This window comes from Silurus aristotelis (assembly GCF_946808225.1).
Source record: "Silurus aristotelis genome assembly, chromosome: 18".
Taxonomy (NCBI): Eukaryota; Metazoa; Chordata; class Actinopteri; order Siluriformes; family Siluridae; genus Silurus; species Silurus aristotelis.
This window is the reverse complement of record NC_139591.1, coordinates 5,837,948-5,858,183: the sequence shown is the minus strand read 5'-3', so window position 1 is coordinate 5,858,183 and position 20,236 is coordinate 5,837,948. Positions and strand designations below refer to the sequence as shown.

At 36.5% G+C, this 20,236-nt stretch overlaps 2 protein-coding genes across 2 annotated transcripts in view; one reads left to right on the top strand and one right to left on the bottom strand.

The window, feature by feature from the left end:
• dlg2 (discs, large homolog 2) overlaps positions 1-15,039 on the bottom strand; it is a 247,569-nt gene extending 232,530 nt beyond the window's left edge. The window contains exons 1-3 of the mRNA XM_083568170.1: positions 14,913-15,039; positions 13,686-14,631; positions 11,188-11,319 (exon numbers count right to left, since the gene is read on the bottom strand). Of these exons, the coding sequence (XP_083424296.1) occupies positions 11,188-11,319; positions 13,686-13,704 (151 nt within the window). The 5' untranslated portion in view covers positions 13,705-14,631; positions 14,913-15,039. The remainder of the gene's footprint in view (positions 1-11,187; positions 11,320-13,685; positions 14,632-14,912) is intronic.
• A 458-nt stretch (positions 15,040-15,497) lies between these two features.
• Positions 15,498-17,948, top strand: tmem126a (transmembrane protein 126A). The gene is made up of 4 exons (XM_083568251.1): positions 15,498-15,603; positions 16,416-16,609; positions 16,685-16,799; positions 17,615-17,948. Exons 1-4 carry the CDS (start codon positions 15,506-15,508, stop codon positions 17,811-17,813), a joined length of 606 nt encoding a protein of 201 aa, XP_083424377.1. The 5' UTR covers positions 15,498-15,505; the 3' UTR covers positions 17,814-17,948.
• Positions 17,949-20,236: the final 2,288 nt, after the last annotated feature.

Sequence of the window (20,236 nt, the reverse complement as noted above, 5' to 3'; positions counted from 1 at the left end):
ATGTTTTGGAGCAAAAGGCTTTTGTAAAGGAAACATTGCAGCATTTTTATACCTGCAGGTCATCATGGTTGGGCAAAGATACATCATAATGTATTTTAAAATAAAATAACAAATACCTTAACTTTAAGTGTATCAAAATAAACTACAATATTCAGCAGCCACACCACCTATAAATAAACTACTGTATTTTTGTATGTATAGTTTTTGTATGTATATAAAAAAAAATAAAAATACTTTTACAAGGGCGCATGAGCCTTCCATCAACTGGCCAATCTGATCTGTTCTTTACCTCAGTTGATAAAGTAAACAATGTTTAATAGCGACAGCTTTTTTTTTGGTCGAGTCACGCAATAAATCTGACATATGCAACCAGTTAACAGATCAAATATTCACATACATAATCCCTGTGATCCCCCAGATGATTTAGTTTTAAAGTAACCAGCAGTTTATTGTTGAACAATTTGCAAATGACTCATAATTGTATCCTAATTCAGTTACTTTGTGTTTGGTAACAAAGGGCTTCTTTACATCAGCAACACTGAGGGTTATTTATAAGAAGAAAACTGATGGCACCTGTTTTCATTGCAACTAGTTGCTAACTAATCAAACAATTGATTGTTTATTATAAATATAATAACATATTGTGTGTCAGGCAGTCATTCATGCAATGGTATGTTAAATCATCATTCTACTAAACAATTTTAATTAAAGTACAATATTTGAACGCTGGCAGTCTGCACGTTTCTTACCCTCAACACCTTCTTCCATATGGATCAATTTTCTGTTTTTGATCTCAACAGGGCAAACTACTGAGTAGGCACCAACAGAAGGGCGGATTTTTATGATGTCATCATGTCGACTTCTTGTAAAGTATTTTACAGTATTTTTAAACTACAAAAATACAAAACACTAAAGGATTTCCATACAAAATATAAACCATTTCCATCAACCCGATTCCAGAAATTACAAAATCCTGTTTAAATTAAATTAAGTCAAAATAAATATTTGAAATACATGTATCATAAATAGTGCCCATCCCTGCAGGTCAGGATGTACCTCCTACAGCAGGTAAGAGTAAAGAGAAAATGTGAAGCATCTGAGTTCATACGACATCTAAACAAGGTGTAAGTCTGAATCCAATGTATCTATGAATGAAGACTACTCGCCTCCAATATAAGCCCTCTGCTTTGAGATCTATTCAGTTGAGATTTAGGCCAATATGGTGACCGCTGTTTACCTCGTAAAGAAACTGATGTCACTGCCATTTCATCATGGATATACAAGTAGCCTGTGTCATTCATTTTTCTTAAGTAAATGAGGTGGATCCTGAGCACTAAGCAGACATTTTTTGCATGAGTCCATTGCATCACATGGACACACACACACACACACACACACACACACACACACACACACACAAACACACCTAAGGCCTATGTAGCATAGCCAGTCCAACAGTTAGCATGTCTTTAGGAGGTGGGAGGAAACCTGTGAACCCAGAAAAAACATACTGTAGGCACTAGAAGTTAATGGACAGCAACCCTCCACAGACAGACTTGAACCATCGAGCTGAGAGACAGCAAAGCACAACTCTCCCATTCGCCCACATCACCTAAGGAGAATTCTCAAAATGAATAGAAATCTACGCCTGTTCCTGCCAAAAAATTTACCAAAGGCCACATTTTGAGTGTGAAGTTCCCACAACTGATCATGTTGTGGGCTCAAGTTACAGAATTTGTGGCCACAGCCTCAGTGTATGAGATAATTAGGAAAATTTGATGTTCACATATGAGTGTTTATAGGCTGCTACTGTTTTTAAATCGCATGAAAAAGAGACTAATTATTGCATCCTCCTAAAGTGGAGAACTATGAGCTTTCCTGAAATTCTAGAAACTCATACTGTCTTGTGGTTGATATTTAAATCTCTTCTTTTTGTCTTACTAATTCAGTCTCTCTCTCTCTCTCTCTCTCTCTCTCTCTCTCTCTCTCCCTCCCTTCTCTCTCTCCCTTCTCTCTCTCCCTTCTCCTGTCAGGGAAAGCCATCCCTGGAGAGAAATTATTTAATTACAACTTAGCAGCAGAGAACAAAAAGCCTCCTCGTGGGACAGTGGCTCTGTTGAAACATGAGTGCAGAGCCATAGCCACACTATTACAGGGAGCAGCATCCAACCTTGTTCATCTGACAGTGACAAATGGAGCCCATTAAAGATCTCTGTGCAACAAATTGGCAGGCTGAAGTCGGGTTCCCGAATGGGCAGAGTGTCAAACTGATCCAGATGAATAGGCATGATAATGGATACTTAGCAAATGAGTCTTAAAAAGAACGCCAGCTGTGATGATTGACAGAAGAGCCGTGATCTCTTTATAATAAAATAAACATAATGATTATACTTTCATAGTATACTTTATACATTTCATGCAGCTTAAAGGTGGGGCATGCAAAAAAGACCAACACACACTATATATTTATACATGAAGCAGCTACTGATGCGATACAATTCACCCCTATTACCATGCAGTGCAAATATGATGCTATGCAATTTAATATGGTACAAAAAGTCTGCTTTTATTTCTTTGGTTTAAACAGACAGCAAATCGTAAATTTACTTAAATACCTTCTGACTTCTAACGCATGGCCATTTCACAAACAGGCCTTTGTAGTGCAAAAAAAGGAATTTTTTTTTATTTATTTATTTTTCCTGTTCTGTCTGCAGGAAGATGCAGCTCTACCTCTGCCATGTTAATCTTTATTCTATGTGACTCTCAGGACACGCCTCGGTCTCAGTAGTGATACGTCATATTCACGTAGCAGCAGTGGTGCTGAGAGAACGCACTCGAGAATAGTTTAGCGAGGAAAAAATTAATCTACATATAAAATAAAATCTCAAATTATTGGTCACTTTATAAATTATATAAGTATAGCACATCTACTAATAATTATATATAAATGAATAATTGTATACAAATAGAAAAATATATATTGTTTATAATTATTTGGAAAAAATAACATTTTAATTTTGCAAATATAAGTTGCTTAAAATAAAGAATTGATTTATTTTTCTATTTTGATTTTCAACTGTATTCTAACATATAGGACTATACAGACAAAAGAAAGTCTCCTCAATAGAGCTTTCTATTCGAACCTCGACCCCTTTTTCCATTTTAAATCCACTGGCTGGACTACAACAGCTTTGACTAGTCATTATGGACCTTCAGTCTGCACACGCAGAACAGATTATATACACTCTAATGCCTCATAAGATGATTATTGCTATTTCAGGAAGCACTACTCACCCGTTATAGTTTAATGGTGCTTTATTGATTATCAATAAGTAAAGGCTTACAGGCAGACAGGTCTTGAGTGTCCTAAACTGATTTAAAGAGGCAACCTTTAAGGCAGACATGAAGCATTAATGCTTACGGAGTACGAGCTACTCAAATACAAAAATTATGATTTTGGGTTACATGTTAGTAAAATATCAGTGTTTATTTGCTCAATTCCAAAGACTTGCATAATATATATATAGTGGGGTTTTTTTCAAGCAGAACATGTAGTACAGCTGAAATAATGCCCTTAAAAGAAACTGGACTACTCATTTACAAGAAATGTATTTCACTATAAGATAAATATGGTGGCAGATTTTAGAGAGGAAAAGCTTAGTGAGTTCAGACTGGAATAACTACACAAGTTCAAGCTGATTAGAAAGTTAACACCAAATAATCACTCTTTACAAATGTAGTGTGCAGAAAAGTATATTAGCAAGCATTTCATTGAGGCTGGAGAACATCAACCGCAGAAAACCTTATCGGGTTCCACTCCTGTCAGCCAAGTACAGAAATTTGAGGCTACAGTGGGCACAGGCTCAAGAAAACTGGACAGTTGATGATTGATCAACCTGTACCCAGTCTTGCCATTTTCCTCTGGCCTCTTTCATCATTATAGGATTTCCAGCCACAGTACTGTCTTTTACTCGAAGTTATATTTTTTCCTTTTAGATTTTAGCACATTTTAGAAACACTTGGTAAACTCATCTGATTATGCAAATTGCACCTGAAGACTTAAAAATAAATTACTGAAGAAGTAAATAACATACCTAAGGTTTGTGATGAGCAAATTACGTTTTTGTTGTTGTTGTATTTTAGTAGCCTTGACTACTTCTAAATAAAATGCAACGCATCATTCATGTCTTCATGTAAAAAAAAAAGATAGTAGTCAGATATTCCAAAGGACACTTTTTTATTATTTTTTATAGAGCATATTAAACAATAATGTGGCTTGTGTTGCTTTTATGGGTTTAAAATAACAAGCCTGCCATTGTGCCTGTGACGTTTTGCACAATTTGCAGTCAGCTCGGTTACTAATAGTAACAATGTCAGCAAAACTCTGATATTAATAATGCATGTTCAGAAGATCCTAATTCTAGCATGAACTCCAGAGAACTGATGGCCAAATAACTCCATGTTCAGCTCTTCATGCTGTTACTGATCAGGAAGAAGAAACCCGAATATAATGTATGCATAACAAAGGAATATGTACCATGAAAAACAGTATATATATTATATATTTTAAACCTTAAATGCAACACACAGTTATTTATTTTTATATATATATATATATATATATATATATATATATATATATATATATATATATATATATATATATATATATATATATATATATATATATATATATATATATAATAAAGCCCTTTCTTTACTCAGATATATAAAATAAATCCACCCATTTCTTTATGTGCAAAGTCTCAAATCAAGCACCAAAATCCACACTGATGCACATATCTGGCAATTAAAACCAATTATGTGGAAACAGCAAAAGTTCTGTTTGGTGTCCTGATGATTAAAGTAATATAAACACCATAATTACTTTCAAACATTTACAAGAATATTCTGTTTACTTGCTCTATGTTGAGTATGGTTTTATAATAAACAAACATTTGCATAAAGCATCCATATTTGTCCATGCCCATATTGATTGGAGCATTAAAAACTTGAAAAGTATTAATTTAACGTACATTTAGAACAGATAGAAATGTGTGAATAAGTTGTGATTATCAAAAGTTAACTGCCGATCATCATGCTATATATATATATTTATATGTATATATATACATACAGAAAACCACAATAAAACTTTGCACCCCAAAAATTCTATTTTGTGTATACGGTACTGCGCTGTATTAACATTTGACTTAATTTTATAATTAATTATAAAAAAAAATTTTTTTATACAATTAATTATTTCAACATAAAACTCCATAAAAACAATTCCCTTTAAGTTTTTTGGTCTATCGTGCTATCCGCGAGAGACCTGGAAAATCTGCGAAACAAATTAGTTATGTGGCAAATGCAATTCCGCGATAAACCGGGGATTCGAACCGCTGTTATACTGTATATACATATGTAAACCCTGTCTTTTATTGTTTTTGACAGGCACATACATGTTTCTTATGTTTATAGTATGTTTATAGTATGAACATTTACTTTGACCAACCAAATATAGAAATGTACAGATGTTAGACTTTATTTTCATTGAAGAATCCTCCCTTTGCATGAATAACAGCTTTACACACTCTTAGCATCCGAACAGTTCAGTTTTGCAAACATTCAGTTGAAATACTTTGTCAAGCCTCTTGTAAAACTTGGCAAAAATGTTCTTCACTCATTGAACATTTCTACTTGAATCTTGCGATCCAGTTCATCACACAAGAAGTTTAATAGGATTTAGGTGCAGTGACTGGGCAGGCCATGCCATGCTTACAGAGCTTGAAGGTATTCTTCTGGTCACTGTCATGTTGTATGGTGAAGTTCAGTTCCAATAAGCCGCAGTCCAGAGGGAATTGCATGGGGTTGAATTATGGAATGGTAAACATGTTGGTTGTTTCCCCACTAGGTGTTTCCCAACTTTTGACAGGAACCGTATATATATTAAAGGTCAACCGATTAATAGGTTTTGCCAATTAATTGGCAATGATAGTTGATTGCAAGAACTATCAGCTATTCGTAAAAATACATACTGATAGTTTTTCCGGGTCGCGTTTTACAGTAAAAAAAATTTTTCATTTTAAATGTAACTGGTTTTATTTATTTACAGTCTTACTCTTTGCTTCAGTTTGAATGCGTATTTTATTTTCCTCAGTATTTATTCATATCATTAATATATTTATATTTATATTTATTTCAGGGGGGGGAGTGGTGGCTCCAGCGGTTAAGGCGCTGGGTTACCGATCGGAAGGTCGGGGGTTCAAGCCCCGGTATCGCCAAGCTGCCACTCTTGGGCCCTTGAGCTAGGCCCTTAACCCTCTATGCTCTAGGGGACCCTTACGAGAAAAATAAATCAAGGACCGTGACGTCGGAGCGACGTGGGGCCGCCTTCCCGTGGGCTCACCACCTGCAGGAGGGACCGTAAGGGACCGGTGCTGAGAAGATTGGGCAGCAGTCGAAGGCGGGGGCCTTGACAGCCCGATCCCTGGACACGGAGAAGTGTCTGGGGAATCTGCTTAGACTGCTGCGACCCGAATTACGGATAAGCGGGAGAAGGTGAAATGAATATTTATTTCATTTAGCACATTTTCATGATTGAATACTGTTTAAAAAAACTATCAGTTGATTAATCAGTTATCGGCAAGTACGATCCAGCCTAGCTATAGGTATCAGTAAAATCCACTATCAGTCAAACTCTAATACATATCATCCATTTTTAACTCTTTTGCTGTCATGTTAAATTAAGTTAAATGAATAAAAAAAACTTTATACAGAAATAATGTTTAATTCACTAGAATGTCTACATATTAAGCATTATTTTAAAATTGCTGTATGAAGTAGGGTTTTTTGCTTTAATGCTTAAACACAAATCACTTTCTTTGCTTTCATTACTTTACCATTTTCAGTAATACATGGTTATATTGTGCAGACCTATTATACAGCTGCTTAAACACAGATTCCTGCATTTAAATACATTAAAAAAATAATAATAATAAAAAAAAAAACTTGCAATGGATACTTTCTCTTTTCCCTTTAGCCTGATCAGATTCCTACTCCGTACTCCACCTTAAACCCTATCACCGGTTACTGTAATATTTAATGCAATAGAATATTCCCTACGTAGATCAAAACGCGTCTTCTTGTGTTTTATCTCATATTCACGCAACATGAGCGAGGAGAATTTCATGCTTTTCTCTGATACACTGTATCTGTAAATAAATATGACAATAAGGTTGACTTGACTTGAAATAAATGTATAAATGTACATGTCTGCCAACGACTCAAATTCAATTAGAAGCTTTTTCATGTGTCTGGTCGCTGAGTCTGGTCACTGAAATCAAAGTAGCCATCTTTCCACTGAGGAATATTTGACTCTGGTCTGGAAATAAAAGACTAAAGGCTACAGTTTCTACTGCTTTTTCCATCGAAGTGCCTCAGTCAGCAATATCAAACCCGACAACTATAAAAGTGATATGTCACATTCATAATGGCACAGGAACTAAAAATCGGTAGTGAAGTTTGTTACACAGGAGATACTTTGCATTGCTGTAATTAATAAACACTGTATAATTGGAAATTACTCTTTCAGACTGGTGCCTGATGCCTGCGTCAGTCCATGCGTCTAGACTTTTATTTCAGATTTGTCTAAATGTTTGTATTCGATAATATTCGAATGTGATGCGAGTGTTACTGGACCACAGGTTAAACGCATCAGTAGGAGTAAACAACATTATGTAACAGTAGTAAGCACTCAGCGTGATGTGCGGCTTGAAACCTAGCTCAGCTTAAAAGCTTTAAACCGGAAACAAGTCCATGCACTGGTTTTGGCCCACAACATAAGGAGGGTTTGTAATGCTTTCAAGTAGCGTTATTACTCTGTCACATTGACTCAGATAGTGTGTGGTCAGATTGTTTCCTCAGCTTTGATGTTTTTGGATACATAATATGGAATATACTGTGTGTCACCTTTTCCTCATAGCCTTTCAGCTTAGAATGCTTTTTTTAGAAACATAATTCTTTTTAAAGCCTTCAGGTTTGGATAGTGGTGGACAGTAACAAAGTAAATGTAAAACGGGATTAAGGAACTAATCAAACACAAAGCAATTCACCAATAAGGTTAGAGTGCACACTGTTTTGAACTTGTTTTGATTGCCACTTGCAGCCAGTTCAGCATCAGTTCAACAGCAAGCAGAACATTTTGAGAGGAATAAATGACTCTAATATGCCTTTTTTTTAAGTAGTTGAAAAGAAGGTTTTGGACTCATGAAAATTTCTATAGGTATCAATCAGTGTTTGATTAATTACTTTATTTTATTAATAGATTGGTGTGCTAAGAGTGACATTAGAGTCTTTTCACATATACTGAGTTGAATAAGTAAAAGCCTTGTAACAAAAATGATAAGAGGACATTCTAGCCCTAATGATTAATAGTACTTCGGATACTTAAGTAAATTTTTAAGGCAAAAACTTTTGTACTTTTACTTAAGTGAATGTTTAAAGGGAGCACTTTTACTTTTACTGGAGTAATATTTTGCCTAGTGTATCTCTACTTTAATCCTGTGTCAATGGGTTGTGTTAGTATTTTTTATGTGCTGCACACATCTGGAAAGGTAGTGTAAAATTTTATAAGTAGAAACAGTAACAATTGCTATATGTTTACTTTTCGCGCCACATGTGGCTCTGGAAAACTTTTACCCCAAAGTTGGAGGCACACGGTTGTATAGGATGTCTTTTGGATGTGGTACCATTACATTTTCCCTTCATTTGAACTAGGAAACCCAAAGCTGTTCCAGCACGACAATGCCTCTGTGCATAAACTAATCTTCATGAAGATGTGGTTTACCTGAGTTGGAGTGGAAGGATCTTCAGTGTCCTGCTATAGAGCACTGACCTCAACCCTACTGAACACCTATGGGATGAATTGGAAGACTAACTGCTCCCCAGGCCCTTCTCACCTCACCTACATCAGTACCTGACTTTACTAATGCTCTTGTGGCTGAATTAGCACAAATCTACACAAGCACACTTGGAACATCTTCCCAGAAGAGTGGACCCTATTATAACAGAAAATGAGAAATAAATATGGAATGGGATGTTCAAAAATCTACAAATATTATGTTCAGGTGTCCACAAATGTGTGCACTTTTTCATTATATTAAAAATAAATATATATATATATATATATATATTAAGTTCCAAGTACATCTCTTGCACCCACGCACATCCTATACAACCACAATCCTTACATGAAGTAGTTTAAAAAAGGTCAGTTATTGTATTAAAATAAGGTATGTGTGGTATGCACAGAAAGGCACTTCTCTTGTCTGTGAAAGTCGATCATAATTACTTTAGACATTCTCCACCAACATTATTTAATAAAACATATACCCGGAAATCTTATCCTACAAAAAGAAACACACCAAGAAGATTTTTTTTTTTCTACATACATTGCCCAAATATGCTGTAGTATGTTTTCTGAGACAAATGCATATTACTTGCATATTAATTAAATAGGTAAAAGGCAAAAACGCTCAAGTATTGGACAGTGAATGACTGGAAAGTTCGGAGACCAGATGAGTCCAAGTTTGACATTTCATGGCCTGCCCAGTCACTGCACCTAAATCCCTTTAAACTGCACTAAGATGAACTGGATCACAAGGTCAGAAAGAAATCTCCAACACCTTTGAAGAATGCTTTTAGCAAGTTTTACCAGAAGTATGGCAGAAGTATTTTAGCTAAATATTTTGGAGAAATGAACTGTCTGTATACAAGAAGTGTATAAAGCTGTTATTCATATTGGGAAGGATTTTTTACTGAAAATAAAGTTGAAAAGTTTTATTATGTTTTTGTAATAAAATCTGAGCATTTATATATATTATATAAATAAATGCTTCAATCTTCTTCTTTTTTCAGGTGCTCCCGTTAGAGATTGCAATAGCGGATCATCTGTCTCCATACTACTCTGTCCTCTACACCTGCCTCTTTCAAACATTCCACCTGCATGTCTTCCTTTACCACATCCATAAAGCTCCTTTTTGGCCTTCCTCTTTTTCTCCTGCCTGGCAGCTCCATCCTCAGCATTCTCCTACCGATATACCCCATGTCCCTCCTCTGCACATGTCCAACCCATCTCAATCGTGCCTCCCTCACTTTGTCTCTAAAACGCCCTGCATGTGCTGTTCCTCTAATAAACTCATTTCTATTCCTGTCTATCGCTGTCACTCCCGACGAAAATCTGAACACCTTCAGCTCTGCTACCTCCAGCTCCACCTCCTGTCTTTCACTCAATGCCTCTGTCTCTGAACCATACAATACAACATAGCTATATATGTGTGTGTGTGTGTGTGTGTGTGTGTGTGTGTGTGTGTGTGTGTGTGTGTGTGTGTGTGTGTGTGTGTGTGTGTGTGTGTGTGTGTGTGTGTCGATTAATTATTGTTACAAAGAAGGAACATAAGTAAACTATAGCATCCTAAATGTCAGGCTGGATCCAATACTGTGCATATCCTTAGCATTCACATTTAGATTTACTTTAGCCAAGCCAGTTTAACCCAGCCTGTGCAAATAATTCAATCAAATTTAATCAATCACGATTTACCTGATATCACAAAAAACTACTACAGGATTTTAATATTTCGATAATTTTCGCTCATGGTTTACCCTCTGATGAAAGCGACATTTTTATTATGATTTCTTACAAATGAACTTAACACCAAACGACCTTGAAAGAAATAAAACCTACAACAACAACAACAGAATAATGTAAATATGACAACTGATACATGTATAATTTCTGGCAGGCTATGAACAAATTTTTAAGATTTTTAACACATAACCTCAGTGTAAAAGATAGATTAAAAGGCACATGTGAAAAAAGACAAGAGTCCCTGCAATACATCTTCTGCCACCTCAGCAAGCCTAAAAATAACTGTATTTTTAGAGGCCCAAATCTGCAGAAAGAATGAACGAGCTGTGCCTGGAGCAAACATGACATCAGCAATTATAAACACGTTTAAGAGACTGCGCAGTGAGGTTATTCGTTACGGGAAACGACATGCAGAAACTGCACACGGAAATCGATGTGAGAAACTTTGACATAATACAGCAAATTTTACATTAATCCCCTTCACAACATGTAGAGTTTTACAGTCTGAATGAAGGTGAATACACAGTCTGAATACTCACCTATAAGTGCCTGAAAGAGGCTGCTTCTGAAGATGCCCATCACTCGCAGAATAGCAGCTTTTAGATGCTGCTCCTCTGGTTTCTTTAGTTTGGAACAGTAATCCTCCAGCAGCCCTATTGCTCGGGCCGTATCTGACAAAACAGACACCAAAAAAAAAAAAACATTCATTTCACTGAGATCTGGAGTGATAATTGTTAGGATACATGACAAGCATGATTACTTAACATTTTTATACCATGGGACTGTAGAATTCATGTATTCGTTTAGTCAGAGGTTTACTGGTGACTTGTATTTAATCTACATAATGTAAAACTTATAGCATTTATGTATATATGTATATAATATATAGACATAATGTATATTATATATATACACACACATTATGACTGGTAGGTGAACAACACTGATTATCTTTTCATCATGGCACCTGTTAGTGGGTGAGATAAAAGCAGGAAGAATTAGCTAACATAAGGATTTTAGTGAGTTTGACGAGGGACAAATTGTGATGTCTAGACGACTGGGTCAGAGCATCTCCAAAACTACAGCTCTTGTGGGCTGTTCCCGGTCTGCAGGGGTCAGCATCTATCAAAAGGGGTCCAAGGAAGGAACAGTGGTGAACCGGCAACAGGGTCATGGGTGGCCGAGGCTCATAGATACGCGTGGGGAGTGAAGGCTGGGCTGTTTGGTCTGAATCAACAGACGAGCCCCTGTAGCTCAAATTGCTGAAGAACTTAATGCTGTTAATGTTCGATGGGTCAAAACTCTTTCGGCGGCGAAAGGAGGGTTCAACACAATATTAGGCAGGTGGTCATAATGTTATGCCTGACAGGTGTATTTGTTTAGTTAAGACTTTTAAGACTTGAACATTTTACATTTAAGTGTCCATCAGTAAAGAGCTGATAACCTTAACAATGGTGGAACTATAATAAATGGACATTCGGGGGACGGGTCTCCTTTGGAGTCTGGTTCCTCTAAAGGTTTCTTCCTCATACCGTCGCATGGAAATTGTGCATTGCCATTTTCACCACTGGCTCGCTAATTAGAGAAAAGCTGATAAGGAATAAAAATATATGGACTTATTTAGGAATGTAAAAGTTATATTCGTAATATGTTTAATTCAGTATAGCCGCTTTGGGACAATGTCCATTGTCCAATGTCCGGAGGCAGATTTAACCAACAGGTAGCATGACGATTTTTACCTGTGTCTGATTACGTTGGTGTATTTATATGCTTTGTTTGTCCTATCAGGAAACGCTGTTAGACAAAGAAAGACAGAGAGAGAGAGAGAGAGAGAGAGAGAGAGAGAGAGAGAGAGAGAGAGAGAGAGAGAGAGAGAGAGAGAGACAGAGAGACAGAGAGAGACAGACGAAGACAGAGGCTGAACTGACTGAGCCAACCCAACACACTTGAGTTAAACTTAAACATGAACAAAGCATGGCAATACAGAAAGCCTGATGAAAGCCTTCTGAAAGCTTTTGCTTAATTCTTTAAATGTGTGTTTTTGTTTGCTCTTCCTACAACTATCTTAGATGCATTTCTGAGCAACTCATTAGGACCCAGTCATATGGCACTCATTTCACTCTATCAGCATCCTTACCTCTTTAAATCTCACAGAAAAACCTATGACCTGTAGGCTTAGACTTAGATGCCTTTGTAATTTACTTACTGTAATTAACAGTTACTAAAAGATTATTAAACGGAAAGGGTTTGTGTCAAGCGCTTAAATCGTGGACTTTGTCATGCCTTAATTGTATAAAAGCAAAGGATTTCAAATGGAAATAAAAAAAATGGAAAAAATTAATAGTTGAATACATTCGATAGTTAAATCTACATTGTAGGAGATAAACTGTGAAACCTGTAGATTTATTTATTGTTACATGTTTTTTTTTGTTTTGTTTTTTTAAGTATAATTTGCATCCTTTCTGAATTTTTCCAAATGTAGAAATGTGTATCCTTTTAAAACTGAAAATATGAGTTTTGTAGAACTTGTGTTCAGTACTAAAGTCAGACAGCACTGGGTTCGCTATAAAGCCAGGAATCTCCGAGTAAAAAGTTATTTGAGGTTTTAGCAGAAGTCATTATTACCCTGAAAATCTAATTCCCTTTCACTTGCTCACTGGATGGCACTTATGGCTTCTAATGTCTTTTAGTCTGGAGGAGAAAGCTTTGTAAAAACTTTACTTCCCCTTTGGCATAGGCTATTAAACAGTCTTGATATATGAGACATGAAGCTTATGACACTTGCAGTCCATTCTGAAGTCTATTTATAGTCTCATGAACTGCATAGTGCATGTACACTATAGTCTATAATTATACTTTGATATCCGTTGCTGCGAAATGGACACATTATTCAATCAAGTTTAATAATCCAACTGATTGGAAATAAAGAAATCTTACTATAACGCTGCTCACGCTGACAGGCGATTTATGTTAAACTGCTAAGACCGAGACGTTTTCCAGTTCAATGCAATCCTGGTTTTTTTTTTTTTTCCCTCACCTCTTTTTCTTAAAGGCATGCTTTCTTCGTTATATCCTGGTGAGACTGCCACACAGACGTTTCCCCTTCATTGGTTTGATGGCTTTGGAAATCTTGGGCCAATTGGAAAGCCTTAAAGTACTGAGTTATTGGCCAGTTTCGCAGCTGCAGTCGCGCAACCACGTTCGATGGCATTTAGCTCAGCTTGCACGTTTGAAATCCAATAGACCGAGACACCCGTCGTCACAACATCACGTAAAGGAGAACTTAAGCCCCGTCAGCACAAAGTGACTCCATGTGTGTCCGCCTCGACGGTGATGAATTTGTAGACCGACACACAGGAGCGTCCGAGGAAAGATTCAGAGTGAAGCATTTTAAAGAGAGCAGTCCATCTTGTGCCAAAGTCCGAGTGCATCGAAGTGACTCTGGTGCAGGAGCTTCATTCTCGTGCATGCATAAGGCGTTTCCTTTCCTTTGAGCCGTGAGTGTCCAGAAGCCTCCTGGGTCCCAAGTTGATAAGAGAAGATTTAAAGTGGAATCCAATCACAGCTCGAGGAGATATTAAAGGCGCAGAGGTGCTGCTCAGTGTTGGGTGGTGGACAGGGTTCAAGCTGTACTCTGACGTAGAGTATACATCAGAAGAACATCAGTGCGATCCCGTAGAACTTTGTAAAGTCGTAAACACGGACACTCTTATTCTGTAAACTCTTTTCGATGGCTTGTTCCAGATCAGATTGGGTTACTTTAGGCCAAGTTCGAGCAACTTGGCATCCTGAGGTGAACACCAGAACTGTCATTGGTTATGGCTTACTGTTTGTTAAAAAAAAAGAAAAAAAGAAAGAAAGACAAAGATCCAGGACATTGTTTTTTTTTTTTTTTTGCAGAAGAGAAGTATCATTGACAGAGTGGACTTTTCCTTGCAGCCTCTGCAGATACTGCCCAGGCAGAGGATGGTGATGTCAACCACCTAAAGTGACACAACGCAAGAGAGAACACACACATTATAGCGCGTTTGCAAATAAACAACATCTGGGTGCATGCATGGAGGGATGGAGAGATGGATGGATGGAGAGAGGATTTTTGAAGCATCCTGCTAGTCAGCGAGCAAACAGCAGCATGTCGGTGCGACGCCTGTCGGGAGACACCTGCAAGTTTAAAGCTAGCATATTCAAAATACATACCATGCAACTACAAAATCTTAACAACAACTCACGGAACGCATAGTCATGTCATGAGAATTTACTTTACATTCTTTTCTCTCTCTTTCTTGTCCCGTCTTTTCTTTGGCGTCCTCTCTGCCTGTTCTGGATTCTAGACTCTGTACGACGAGTGAAGCGATTTCAGCAGCCAGCAGAAGCAAGCAGCAGCATCACCGATTTTGCCTTAGCAACCGGGGCGGGGTCACTAAGCACCATTAGTAATTGACATCCCCAACAACCAATAGAATTTCCCGATTTAATTCCCTTGCGTAAAATTTCACCAATCGCGAGAATTCCTGCCTGTCGGTTCAGGGTAGCACGTGGGTTAGTAATGGCGGCGCCCTGTTCGGCTTGAAGAGGCGTAATGGGAGAAGAAAAATGTTAGCATTGGAAAGAATTAACATACTGTAAGGTACGTGGTTATTGATTGAATTTATACGCTGATACAATCTGCGTTGTAAGAATTCAAGCTTTTTTTTTTGGAGTAATATGTCAAGTCAGAATATGTCACGTGAATAAACGTCCTTTCTTCTGAATGTCACGGTTGGTTATTTATTACCTGTTGACAGATGAGCGTCTCTGCGTCCAGCTATAAAAGATAATGTCTTCTCGATCATTTTGTTTTCTGTAGAAACTGGAACCATGTCTCTCAAAGACATCCGTGAAGGACAGCCAATGTCCAGAGCCATGATCATGGAAATGCTGGCCAAGAGATTTGAAAGGCTGCCAGACTTTGATAGGTAAGAAGCCTGAACTAGACCTGTACTTTTTCTGTTTTAAATGTATTTAACTTTCAGCACACAATGTAAGGGGTATAAAAAAAGTTTATAAAAAAAGTTACATGTTGTGAAAGTCCTACCTGAGTAAATCCACCTCAATACCATCATTATGACACCACGGCTATAGAAATGATCAGTATTATAGATAAACGCAGTTTAACAATCACTGCATCACAGACGGGTATCTCATGCAGTGAGAATAAATGCATTACTTCAGCTAAAAACCCAATGAACACAATTAAGCAGCCACAGCTGCATCACCCACATCATCTCTAGCAGCAAATCAATATTAATCTCAGAAAATGACCCTGGCATTTCCGTGCATTTTTTTCTGTGCGACATGGTTTACCTGGGGATTTGAAATGAAGGCAAATTGTGTTCCCAAATACTACAGTAAAAAATAAAAATGTATATGGTTTATGAAAAAGCCAACAACTGTTTTGAACTCTTTAGGCTGACCTTTCCTTAAGATATCTAGCTTTTCTGTAAAAGTCTGTCTTGTAAATGTGCTTGAAATTATATCTGCAATGAAATCAATTTCTTCTATTGTGTCAGTCATTGCAATTGAAAAAAAAAACAGCTATTAAATCCATACATATATTAGAACATGCAAGCTCTGATTAGACCATCCAATCAAATGATGTAAGAATGCTGACGTTTATGGATGCCTACTAGGTGGAGTGGTTATCTACTAAAGGATGTTCCAGCATTCTTCTCTTGTATTGTTGCCCCTGTGAGTTTTTACCTAATCGGACTCTGCCGTCTTCCACCAGGAAGCTGTTCGCTTACGGACCGGTGTACTTGGGTGGTAATGCTGGACTGGCAGGTCTAATTGCAAACAGTTTGTACCGGAGAGTGCTGAACGTAACCCAAGGAGTGTTTACTTCCGGCCTTCCCATGGCCGTACTTCCTTTTCTTACAACTGTGGCGTTATATAATGCAACTGTTAGCAACCCTTTATTAGCAGGTAAGAGCTTTATGTAAGATGTAAAGAAGAATTCACATGTTTACAGATAAATTCTAATTAGTTGTTTATGTCCAGGTGACCTCGACTGCCCAACCTGTGCCCTGCTGAGGGGTGGTTTAGTAGGTGTAATTGGTGGTGGAATATACCCAATTTTACTGGCACTGCCAGTCAATGCTGGGCTTGCAGCGAGGTGCGTTTAATTTATGTATTTTATTAACAATTCAGTAAGCGTCGTCACTTTCAGAAATGCTTATACCAAACTGTACATTTCCTTGTGATTTATGAAGCAAAGTAGTATGGCTTTCAGAACTGTACCTTTCTCTTAAATTCCACTGATGGACTTTTCTTGATTTTAAAGATTTAAAATAATTTTAAATACATATACTGGATGTGTGTGTGTGTATATATATATATATATATATATATATATATATATATATATATATATATATATATATATATATATATAAATATATATATATTTCATTTCATCTTCTCCCGCTTATCCGTAATATATATATTATTTATATATATATATATATATATATATATATATATATATATATATAATTTATATATATATATATATATATATATATATATATATATATATATATATATATATATATATATATATATATATATACACACACACACAGTAATTAGATATCTGAGCACGATTAGGGTGTTAAATGATTTCATTTTGATTTGCATGCTGCACGTACATTTAAGTAGGAAGATGTACTGGGCCCACCAAACAATTTCACCCATGAGTTTAGTTACTGTGGCGATCCTGAACATGTTCTTCCTAAGGCTGGATAGACCAACTCTCAGTTCCCAAGAACATTCCTGTTAATAAACTGGCTGAACTAAATTGTTCAGCGATGTCCTGGTACCCCACATTTTGCCCAGTACTTCCAGGATTATTTAGCGTTGTTAATGAATATGGATTTGATCACTGTGTGGACCTAATTCATATTAAATATACCCTCATTTGCCTTGCAGGTACAGCAGTGCTCCAATGCCAGAGAAGGGAAACATGGTCCGCTTCTGGACGACCCTCAGCAAGCCTATTGTAAGAAAAATGTACGCTGTGCTGTTACTCCAGACCCTGTTTGGTACATATTTAGGTTCCAAACACTTTGAGATCTACCAAAAGATGCTTAAATTACCAGAACCAGATTCTGAGGACTTACATGACTAAGCAGACATTTTGAAAGAAAATGCACAATGTTTGTGCATGACTCAAATTCCAGGTGTACACTGTGTCTTGAAAACAGACCTTAATCTAATTTCTTTTTTTTGCTTTTGATACATCATTAAAGCCTAATGCACTAGGTTGAAATGTTTTTTTGTTGTTTTTATAATGTCCAAGATAATATACAAGCCTACACTAACCACAAGAACAGCTGAGCATTGGGAACGATGGCTTATAGAGGGAACTTCAGAATTACATTTATATAGGGGGGGTTGGTAAATCTATATAATTAGTCTTATCTCTTTATTTACAACACATGCTAAAGTGCCTCATGTTTATGAAATTGTATAAAAGCCCAAATTAAAAAATGATTTTATAATTCTGTTCCTAAGTTTCTTAAATGCCCTAATCTAGTTCTTGTTTTTTCTCCTATAAACAATTCACCTGAAATTTTTAAATTAACATATTTCAAAGAAATGACAGTTTAAAAATAAAAACAGTGTTTAAACATTACCAACACCCTGTACTAACATTTTGCAGGTAACTTTCACTGAAGGCTCAAACCATCATTAAACTTAATATTTCAACATTCATCTTTTTAAACAGACAACACTCAAGTATTAGTATTCAGAGACATGTGAAGGTGCAGTTTGGCCTTGCACACAATAATTCCATATTTCAATTTACTTAATAAAAAAAGTAAACATGTTTGAAAACCATGTACAGACCACTCAAAATATTGATGCATACTCATTAGTGTGTCATTGAAATTGCTGTTATTCTTAATATTGTGCATGTTTTAAATGAACACACCCAAAAAAAAAAAAAAGTTATTGCATTGGTTTGTGGATTAGGAAGCAAGTCATTTTTAAATAAATTTATTCATCTCCACACAGGCCTTCCGTTTTTAAAAATATATAAATATAAATATTACCTCTTCACCTGCACAGAATTCAACTATACGTTGAACAATAAATGGGGAGAACAGAGGGAACCACTGCCATGAAGTGAAATGAAGGTCTTGCGTGCAAATAGTGCTTTTACATACACACTAAGGTTATGATTAATCTGACATCTGACTTCATTTCCATTGCTTTGTTTTTTGTTTTCTTTAACTTAAGCAGATGACTTACAATCTGGCCATAGCAATCTGGTTTGTTTATTGCAATTAAACTGCCATAAAGAGCTTTGAATTAACCAGAGGTACCCAACCTTTTTCCTAGAAACAGCCAAAAGTTCAACTTTATTGAGGTTGTGTCGAAAGTAAAATGTAGCATCACGGTAAATGTTCTCGTTACCATACTTTAAGAATCCTGATTAATGAAATGTTCTGTATCACATTGTATTCTTTCAAAACAGCAACTAGATGTACTGCTTTAGAAATGCCAGTGTTCTCTGGGCCCTCAGGCAACACTGCATTAAAAACAGGGATAATTCTCTAATTGAAAATCACTACAATGGCTCAACCATCTCCAGATATTACTGTCTGTGAACACAGTTCACTATGTCATTCACAAATGCAGGTTAAAGCTACAACATGCACATAAAGCTTTTTTTAAAACGTCGCCTTCTTCTCTGAGCTTCATTCAACGTGGACTGAGGCTATTCTGGTCAAACTTTTTTTAAATTCTTTATGGAAACTATGGATGCCACATTCTCTGTATTAAAGAGAAGGAACATCCAGATTTTTAGTCAATTCTAAACGCATAATGCATCTATTACAATAGCATGGCTACATAGTAGAAGAGTCTGTGTGCTCAACTGGCCTGCCTTAAGTCAGACATTTCACCAATTAAAAACATTTTTATGAAACGAAAAAACAAAACAAAAAAACAACAACAAAGACCACCCAGGACTGGTGAACAGCCATGAATGGGACAACATTCCTTCCCCAAAACTTCAGCAACTGGTCTCCAGTTCCCAGACATAAACAAACCGAAGAGTGGATGCTATAAAGTGGTAAACATGAGTTTCTTTTGAGACCTATATCAGCCATCAAACTCAAAATGGCTTATACGTGCTAATTGCCCGAGTTTAACTAGAGGATGTATGTTCTGTTCTCTTGTGAATAAAATGGGTTTGAGATTTTTATATCACATTTTACAGTGTCCCAATTTTTTTTTTATTTGGCTTGTAATTGTTTTTGTTCTGATGCACAGATTAGGGTTATTTTGTTTATTTAACGAATTGCTGTATCACAGCAAAACACAATCATACTCCAAACAGATGGAGTGAAAGCACCTTTATATATCTGGGCAAAAAGCTTTATCACAGAAAAGGCTTGTCCCTTAAATTTCCAGATTACCACTCTTTATCCACTTAGAAAAGAAGGAGGATAATACTTGAGGAGAATGAAGAAACTGCTGTTTAAAAAGAGAAGAGGAGAATGGTTAATATAGTTCAAAATAACAAAGCAATGTACATTAAAG

Excerpts from the sequence above, each read along its gene's own strand:
- tmem126a (XM_083568251.1), top strand. The coding sequence starts at position 15,506 with ATGTCTCTCAAAGACATCCGTGAAGGACAGCCAATGTCCAGAGCCATG. Across the intron at positions 15,604-16,415 it reads AGGCTGCCAGACTTTGATAG|GAAGCTGTTCGCTTACGGAC; the intron begins GTAAGAAGCCTG and ends GTCTTCCACCAG. Across the intron at positions 16,800-17,614 it reads AATGCTGGGCTTGCAGCGAG|GTACAGCAGTGCTCCAATGC; the intron begins GTGCGTTTAATT and ends TTTGCCTTGCAG.